This window comes from Neomonachus schauinslandi, chromosome 4 (assembly GCF_002201575.2).
Source record: "Neomonachus schauinslandi chromosome 4, ASM220157v2, whole genome shotgun sequence".
NCBI classification, from domain to species: domain Eukaryota; kingdom Metazoa; phylum Chordata; class Mammalia; order Carnivora; family Phocidae; genus Neomonachus; species Neomonachus schauinslandi.
Genome location: NC_058406.1, coordinates 129,597,085 through 129,606,582, shown reverse-complemented (window position 1 = coordinate 129,606,582; position 9,498 = coordinate 129,597,085). Strand labels below are relative to the sequence as shown.

Sequence of the window (9,498 nt, the reverse complement as noted above, 5' to 3'; positions counted from 1 at the left end):
GCTCTCGCTCTCTCTCTCTCATTCTCTCTCTCAAATAAATAAATAAAATCTTTAAAAAAAAAAAAGTTTAAAAAAAAAATTCTAAAATAATGGGAAGCAGTGTTAATCTTCCTTTGGTTCACAGGTTTTTGCTTATCTTTTCAGGCATAGTTGCGCATAATAAGGATCTCCATGTCCAGTTGAGTGTGGTAGCTACAGGAGAAATGGTGACCTAAATAGTGATGTCTTTGGTGGCAGTCTTCTCCCTTGTGTATCCTATCAGAGTTGGAAAATCATAGTTACTAAATAGATGGACAGGAGTTTTTATAAAATCGCAATCTCTTTGTTAATTTTATGAAGTATTGGAATTTTAAGATTTTTAACCTCTAATTGTAAAATGAAAATTGGTTCTTGTGAAGGATATTCGGCAAGGAGCAGAAGACCTCAAGTCATGCTATTTAGATCAGTAGATAACTTTTTAAGTGCCCAGTGTGTGCCTGATACTGTGCTAGTAGTCAGAGTCATAGTTAAGAACAGAACACCCAGGGGTGCCTGGGTGGCTCAGTCGGTTAAGCGTCTGCCTTCCGCTCAGGTCATGATCCCAGGGTCCCGGGATCGAGCCCCACATCAGGCTCCCTGCTCAGAGGGGAGCCTGCTTCTACCCCTCCCTCTGTCCTACCCCCTGCTCGTGTTCTCTTTCTTGTTCTCACTCTATCTCAAATAAATAAAATCTTAAAAAAAAAAAGAACAAAGCACCTAGTCTCTATGGAGCTGCCTGATGTCTCCTATTGTCTGCCATGATAGTAAATCTTACCTTTATGGCTTACCTGTGTATGAGGAAGGTTGATAGAAAAGCACCAGAAACATCATGAGTTCATAGACAAAGATCAGGTCTGAAGCTGCTGGAGGCTTATAGGAGAGACCATGAGGTAGAAAAGTGCTCCCCTTTCTGAGACCTAGAGCCTGCCCTCTGCTAGGATCAGCCAACTTGTGATCCTAGCAAAAGGTGGGCTCTACGTCTCAGAAAGATGAACAAGCTCGTGTCATCCTCATCTTCAGTTTGGGCCTCTGCCTGCCTGTTCCTCTGTCCTACGTCATCTAGATATATACCTGTTGCTATCTTTCTATAAAAAAATTCTTCCATGGTCAAATGTTGATCAGATATTAGTAGAAGCAAGAAAAAATCACTCTTAGTTCCATTCCTAGAAGAAAAAACAGCTTTTTAAAATTTATTTTTATTTTTTTTTAAAGATTTTATTTATTTATTTGAGAGAGAGAATGAGAGAGAGAGAGCATGAGAGGGGGGAGGGTCAGAGGGAGAAGCAGACCCCCTGCCGAGCAGGGAGCCCGATGCAGGACTCGATCCCGGGACTCCAGGATCATGACCTGAGCCGAAGGCAGTCGCTTAACCAACTGAGCCACCCAGGCACCCTATTTTAGAATTTTTAAAAATAGTTTTTAATGTAGGCAAAGTTAATATCTATACACCTAGAAAAATCCAAACGTAAAGGAAAAACAACTCTCCCATCTGCTTCTGACACCTGATACCCAGCCTAGAGACAACCACATTATTATATAAAATTATCCATGCTTATGCCAGCATGAACATGTATTTTCACACTTTTTTAAAAACACAAATGGTAGAATATTACATGATTTGCTTTTCAAACATAGCATATTTATTATATAGGAACATAATTCTCTGAAAATTAAAAGTTGATACAGTTTCAAATTATTTTTAATCAGTCACTAACAGAAAACAAAAGTAAAGGCAATTTCATTATTATACATTGGAACATAAATCACATTTAAGCACAAACCTAAAAAACAACAGACTCATTTCTCATCTTTAACCTGTTTCTTCTCACTGTCTTCTCCCATATCAAAAGTGAATGGTTTGTCATAACCCATTAGATGGTTATAATCGTCAGGGTTTGGAAAGAGCCCTGGATTAACTAACAGTGATTTCGTTTTAGCATAAAATGTGGTAAACACATGTGCGCTGTCTGGAATCTTCACATCATTCTGGTGAAACACTGTACTCGTTTCTAGAAGCACAACATTGTAAGTAATGGCTTTATAAGTGTCTGTTGTAGCTTCATGGTACAACCGAACGACGTAGCCTTTTGTAACAAAGTGAAGCAGTGCTGGAGTGATCACTGTAAAGCTTCCTATGATGCCATAAAATAATATTTGCAAAGGCACACTTCCAAATATAATACTGTTTTGTGCAAAAATGTATGGTAGTAATGCAAGGCTGATGACACTTGTAGAATAAGAGAAACATTTCACACCTAAACAAGAAAAAAAAAAGGGACAGTATTAATATTTAGATTTTATAAAAGCATCAATCTATCCAATTAATTCTTCCACCTTTCTTCTTCTACCATCATCAAAACAACAAAATCAAAACACATATATAGTGATTATTATTTTCCAAGATCTGTTTTAAGTACTTTACATACTTATATATTTTATTCATGACATCTTCAAAAAAGCAAGATGCATGACTATCATCCTCATTCCCATGTAAGACATGAGAAAAACAAAGCACTTGCTCAATGTCACAAAGCTACCTAGAGACAGGCAGTACTGCGGTTCAAAGCCAGGCAATTTGACTCCAGTGTCCCGGCCACTGGCCAATACACTGCTCTGCCTCTCCATGTAGGAAATCTGCTTTAGTGTTAACTGGCCTCCACCTCAGTTCCCCAATAAAAGACTTAACATTACTCAAAGATCCTTATGCATATTATAAATGTTAATTCAGTTAGCAGATTATTAAATAAAACTCTCTATTAACAAGCACTTCCACATGCTTAACATTAAATGTTTAAATATGAGACTAACATTATCAGACTAAGTGCCCAGGATTAAAACAGCAAGTTACCAAAAAACACACCAGTGGTTAAGAAATACGTGGGAAATATATTCAACTTCTTTTACCAAGAAAAGACATTCAAGTTAAAACAGTGAGATTTTTTTTTACCTGTCATATTAAAAAGATTAAAAATCAATGACTTCTCAAATGCATATTTAAAAACAGTTCAAATGGTAAATTTTATGTTATGCATATTTTACCACAATAAATGACTTAAAATGTAAATTTCCTTAGTTTGATTGTATAATTTTAACATGATCCCAACAAAAACACCATCTGTTCAGAAAACAGACAAGTTGAGATCCTAGACAAGTTGATTACAAAGTTAATTTGGAAAAACAAAAGAAGAAAAAAAAGGTGGGGAGAGGAATTAGATACTAAAACATAAGACTATAATTAAAATGGTGTGGTGCTGGTGCACAAATAAACAGATCAATGGAACAAAATGGGAAATCTAGAAATAAACTTAACTGCATATGAAAATTTAGTATAAAGATATAATCTCAGGGCATCTGGGTGGCTCAGTAGGTTCAGTGTCCAACTCTCGATTTTGGCTCAGGTCACGATCTCAGGGTTGTGAAATTGTGCCCCACACAGGGCTCCGTGCTCAGCGCGGAGTCTGCCTATCCCTCTCCTTCTGCTCCTCCGCACACACTCTCACTAATAAATAAATAAAATCTTAAAAAAAAAAATCTCAAATATGTGGGCAAAAGTGGTGTTGGGACAACTGAATAGCCATATAGAAAAAAATAAAATTCAATCCATCCCTCATATCACCTACCAGGAAAATTCCAAATTATCCCGAGATTTAAATGTAAAAAATAAAATCACAGAGCTATAAGAAAACATGCATGAAGTCCTTTATAATCTGAGAATGGGAAAACTTTTCTAATTATTACTGAAAACACAGAAGCAATCAAGGGGAAAGACAGGTAAATCTGATTACATTATAAATGTACATGGACATAAACAAAGTAGAGACAAATGAGAAAAATATCTGCAACCTCTATCACAGAGCGTTAATATCCCCAACATATAAAAGGTTTCTAGTATGTGAGAAGAAAAAGATCAACAACCCTATCCACACACATGCAAGAAATATAAGCAGACAGCTCACTGAACCAAAAATGCACATGGTCCTTAAACAGATGAAATGTTAATAAACCTCAATCATAAGAACATGAAATTAAAAGCACAGTGAGATGCCAAAAACTAAAAGTTTGACAACATACTCTGTTGGTAAGACTGTAACACACTCTCATGCACTGCAATTGGTTGAAGGCTTAATTATCTTGCATCAGTAATTTAAAAATAATTCCCTCCTTCCTCCCACAGGTAGTTGCTATGACACTGGTACACATACAATACAACATAGATACAATGGGGACCAAGATGCCTCCTATATATAAGCCTCCTCAGTCCTTCCAACTACCTCTTTTTTCCCCATGACTTTGTTACACTATGGTGGGTTGGAAAGTGTACCCCAAAATTCATGTCCACCCAGAACCTCCAAATATGATGTCATTTGGAAGTAGGGTCCTTGCAGATAATAAAAAATTGAGATGAGATCATCCTGGAATAGGTTGGGCCATAAATCCAATGACAATATCCTTATAAGGACATAACAGGACAGAGACACAGAGAGGGCCATCTGAATTAGGAAGCAAAAATTGGAGTTATGCAGTTATGCATCCATAAGCCAAGGAACACAAAGGATTGCTGAAAGCCTCCAGAAGCTCGAAGAGGCAAGGAATTCTTCCCTAGAGCCTTCAGAGAGAACATGGCCTTTATCAACACCCTGATTTCAGAATTCTAGCTTTCAGAACTGTGAGAACAAATTTCTGTTGCTTTAAGTCACCAACTTTGTGGAAATGTATTACAAAAGCCTGAGGAAACTAATACATACATATACTTTATTTTCCCTGGATTGAAATAATTACTATTTTTTAAACATATTCTGGGCTTTCCCATCTTCATGTCTTTGCTCATACTGCTTCCATGCCTGAGATGCCCTTCTTTCACACCTCTTCATGTTCAAATTCTACTCATCGTACAGTAAGACTACTATGACATCAGTAATTATTTATTGATGAATTAACAAGAACTATCAACTAAACGACCCTTCAAATGTCTTTAAACGAGGTCCCATTCGGTAGTTTAAAGAATCTCCAAGTACCTCCAAGATAGGTACCTCTATCCTAATGCCTCTCACTCAGTTTTACATAGAAAAAATGTTTCTCCCTCAGTTTCTACATAGAAAAAATAGTAATCCCTGAATAAGATACAGAGTATTGAAAGAATTCAAACATTAAACTCCTATACAAGTTATATTTCTAGAACTTTGAATACCATGAACAGCTATGCTCTTCTACAAACATAACATCCTACCCACACCAAAATTAATTCCTATTTATATTCTCTTCTTTACAGAATGGAGTCAAATGCAAATAAGAAATAAAGTAATAAGCCTTCCCTGCATCTGAAGGAACCGTGTCTGTTCAGAAGGAAAGGTATCATGGGTGTCACTGTTAACACCTCCCAATACTATAAATCCAGGTATCCGAGGCCAGAGATGGGACATAAGCTCAATGGCCTACTCACATACTGACTTCTGAAGAAATTTCTAATCACCCAAGATGGACTTTTCCAGTAACTTCAGAACTCCTCTCAATAGTGACTATAATAAGTCCTTACTGCCAAAGTTTTAAATACCTAAAATTATATTCTATTTTGATGCCACACATTTGAGAACATACGGATTTCCAGAGTAAATTTTAGATGATCAGTGACACCAGCATAACCAAAAACAGGAATGCAAATGCAGGTGCTAAAATCTTATGGCCGATTTGACTATAAAGTAATCCTTCAGATATTTCAGGTTATACTTTAAGATTACTGAAATGAAATACAATCTCAGGAACTTGAACAAAACACATATCAAAGTTCTTCTGACCTCCATAATAAATCATTCCATACTAAATACCAAATTAAGAACTAAGGAAAGAGCTTCAGATTTGTAGCTATTTAATATACTGTCTTGGGCGCCTGGGTGGCTCAATCAGTTAAGCCTTCCACTCAGCTCATGATTCCGGGGTCCTGGGATGAGGCCCAGTATCGGCATCACTGGGTTCGCTGCTCAGCAGGGGGTCTACTTCTCTCCCTCCCTCTGTACTCTCTCTCTCTCAAGCAAATAAGTAAAATCTTTAATAATAGTAATACACTGTCCTTGTCTTCTCTAGTACTCTACACCACCTTGAAAAGCCACTAAATAAAGATGTTTCTTGAAAATGCTAAGGTGACCTCAAAAACTGTAAAAGAAATATATTTTTTAATCATAAAAGTATTATATGCTTATTTTAACTGCCAAATTTAAAAATATGCAAAGTAAATGTGTACCCTCCCAAAAAAACTACTCTTAAAAGGTATACTTCCATATTTTTTCTCTCCATATTCAAATATTACACAAATATATACTGCTTGTTCTATTTTGCTGTTAAACATCTTGAGAAGTGACCAAAGGATGGAAGCTTTAGCACCCAGCAATAAGATCACAAAGTCCTAACAGTCTTAAAAAATCTTTTGAAGGGGTGACTGGGTGGCTCAGTTGTTAAGTATCTGCCTTCAGCCCAGGTCATGATCCCAGGGTCCTGGGAGCAAGCCCCGCATCAGGCTCCCTGTTCCGCGGGAAGCCTGCTTCTCCCTCTCCCACTCCCCCTGCTTGTGTTCCTGCTCTCGCTCTCTCTCTGTCAAATAAATAAGTAAAGTCTTTAAAAAAAAAAAAAAAAAAATCTTTTGAAAATCTCCTAAAAATGCAAAGGTCCCAACCTCTAAATCTTTTTTTTTTTAAGATTTTATTTATTTATTTGACAGAAAGAGAGGTAACAAGAGCAGGAACACAAGCAGGGGGAGTGGAAGAGGGAGAAGCAGGCTTCCCGCTGAGCAGGGAGCCCGATGCGGGGCTCGATCCCAGGACCCTGGGGATCATGACCTGAGCTGAAGGCAGACCCTTAACGACTGAGCCACCCAGGCACCCCTCAACCTCTAAATCTTGATTCAACAGGCCACAAGAAAAAAATATATAACCTAATTTCTCCTCATATCTTGCAATTAAGAGATGTTAAAATAAGAGATAACATATCCTGAGTACATTTTTTACAACTAAAAGGGGGGTTAAAAAGGAAATTACCCTCACTTCTGGTTACCCACCGAATACTGTTCTCGCCAGATTCCCAGTATAAATCAGCCTTCCATCTTCTGATTTTTCAAGCTGTGTATGTAAGCATTGAACGCATCTTTCCCAACAAAGAGGTATCTATTGAAACAGAGACCATTATAATGTGAGTACATAATAAAGTGCATTTTAGACCAACTTTTAATTTTTTTAACTTTTTAAAATTATAATAGAGTAAAAGAAAACTTGTCACATGAGGTGGTTTAAGGAATTCTCCCAAATAATCCACAGAGCTGAAGAAATCAAACTAACAAAATAGCTGTCCTTAACTCCAGTCACAAAGTGTTTTTTTGAAAACCTAGGTTTGCATCCCAGCTCAAAGCTTTCTAGATAAAGTGTGGCCTTGAACAAATAAAAAAATTTTAGTGGAATAATTCATTCTGTGGTTAATGAAAACATCACTCTTGTTCCATTGTCAAAATTTTAAATGCATTAGCTTTTCAAAAAATTGACGTTAATATAATGTAAGTAAAATACTGCAAATGTAAACTGTTTCAAGTCCAGACCGTTTTTAAGATTTCTAAAATGTTTATACTATAGCTAGTATTAAAAAGAGAGAGGGGCGCCTGGGGGACTCAGTCGTTAAGCGTCTGCCTTCGGCTAGGGTCATGATCTCGGGGTCCTGGGATCGAGCCCCGCATCGAGCCCCGCATCGGGCTCCCTGCTCGGCAGGGAGCCTGCTTCTCCCTCTCCCACGCCCCCTGCTTGTGTTCCCTCTCTCGTTGTGTCTCTCTCTGTCAAATAAATAAATCTTAAAAAAAAAAAAAAAGAGAGAGAGAAACTCTTTCCCTATTCATCTCGTTGCATCCCTTAGTTCCTCTTAAGAAAGTATTTCACTTGAAATCTTCATCAAATTTCACAGGAACAAGGGGTCCCCGAACGTCTAAACCCTTCAAAATGCAAAAGGTATGCCTAATCCCTTTATGCTGAAATTTAATTAGATTCCAATTCCCACGTTAGGCATTTCTTCCAACTTACAACCATGTTTGCTAATTCTGATGTTTTACAGAGCAGGATTAGGAGACAATTTATTCAGATTAAAAGGAGAGGATTAACGTCTCCATCCCCTTTTCCAGGGAGCAAAAGAATTCCTTAAAATAGCCTCATCTAATAGAAAATAGAACAAACTTAAAGTCAGGTTGAGTTCTTTCAGTTCGGTCACCAGGTGGTTTTTCTAATTTCGTTGCAAATTAACCCTTCCGAGCTTCCACTCAGAGGTAGAAGAGAAAATAGAGTCATCACAAACCCGCTGGGTTTGCAGCCAGCTGTGAAGTACTTGGAACCGCCCAGAAAATGACCACTTTCGAACGGATATTCCTAGACTCGTGGGTGCTGTAAACCCCGGGACACCTGGCCTGCTCCCGAGGCCGAAGCAGGCTGCCTCTGCGCGCTCCGCAGAGGGCTCCTTCCGCACCAGAGTCCCCAGGCCCGACGCTCCCTCCACCGCCCACCCTCACTCGGTCCGCAGGCCTTCAGAATGCCGACCTGCGTTCGCACCCGACGCCCGAGAAGCGGCGAGGCTCCCCGCAGCCCCACGCTTCCGCAGCCAACCAGCCCCGAGGAGCCGCTACAGGAGGCCACTCGCGAGGCGGCCGCCCTAAGGCCTCGAAGCGCGGCGGCCGCCCACGGCACCGTCCTCTTCCCGCCGAGCCGAAGTTCGGCCGCCCACGAGCTGCCCAGCGCCAGCAGCAGCATCCCGCGCGTGAGAAGCGGCGGCAGACGGCGCTACGGCGACAGCGGGGAAGCCTGAGGCCCAGTTCCCCACCCGGCCGCAGCTGGAACCTGCCGTTCATGCCCCGCCCCTAGCCGCACGCGCGTGCGCAGAATACGTAGCCTGCTTGCAACTTTCCGTGCCACGCGCGTTCCTTGCGGACAGAGCTCTGAACACCGCACGCCCGCCTCTAGTTGCAGGGACACGCAAACGCCCAGCCTGCGCGCGGCTTCCCTTTCCCAGACTTGAGCGCTCTTTGTGAGACTGTGGAAGGACAGAGAAGAGAGCCATGCGCGAAAGACAAAGCCTGGAAGCCAGGGTTAAAACTTTGATTCTCGTGGGCGTCATTTTCTAGGCCCCCAAATATATTTTCTTTCCGGAAAATGATTCTAGCCTATTAGCACAGAGTAATCATATTTTATGCGACTTGGACAAAAATGAGTGGTAATTTAATCCAACCATTGGGTTGGTAGAAAATAAATGGAGCTTGCTCGTGTGATGCTGATACTTGACAGATTTGTCTTCTGGAATCCTTCTCAACCATATACGTTTGTTCATTACTTCTTAAAGAGGTACTGAGTGCCTATTGCCAAGACTAAGGAGCAGAGGATATAAAGATACTGCATAAAATTGGGAATCCACTGTACTAACACAGTGGAGGAAACACCTAAAAATAAAATATAATGCTGCAATATCATT

The 9,498-nt window shown here is 39.8% G+C and overlaps 1 protein-coding gene across 1 annotated transcript; it reads right to left on the bottom strand.

The window, feature by feature from the left end:
• Positions 1-1,642: 1,642 nt before the first annotated feature.
• Positions 1,643-8,889, bottom strand: TMEM70 (transmembrane protein 70). Its single transcript, XM_021688644.1, has 3 exons — positions 8,574-8,889; positions 7,064-7,169; positions 1,643-2,273 (listed from the first exon to the last, which is right to left on the bottom strand). Exons 1-3 carry the CDS (start codon positions 8,781-8,783, stop codon positions 1,816-1,818), a joined length of 774 nt encoding a protein of 257 aa, XP_021544319.1. The 5' UTR covers positions 8,784-8,889; the 3' UTR covers positions 1,643-1,815.
• Positions 8,890-9,498: the final 609 nt, after the last annotated feature.

Coding starts and splice junctions, on each gene's coding strand:
- TMEM70 (XM_021688644.1), bottom strand. CDS start 8,783: ATGCTGCTGCTGGCGCTGGGCAGCTCGTGGGCGGCCGAACTTCGGCTC. Junction 7,170..8,573: donor GGCGTCGGGTGCGAACGCAG/GTCGGCATTCTG, acceptor CTGTTTCAATAG/ATACCTCTTTGTTGGGAAAG. Junction 2,274..7,063: donor TCTGGCGAGAACAGTATTCG/GTGGGTAACCAG, acceptor TTTCTTGTTTAG/GTGTGAAATGTTTCTCTTAT.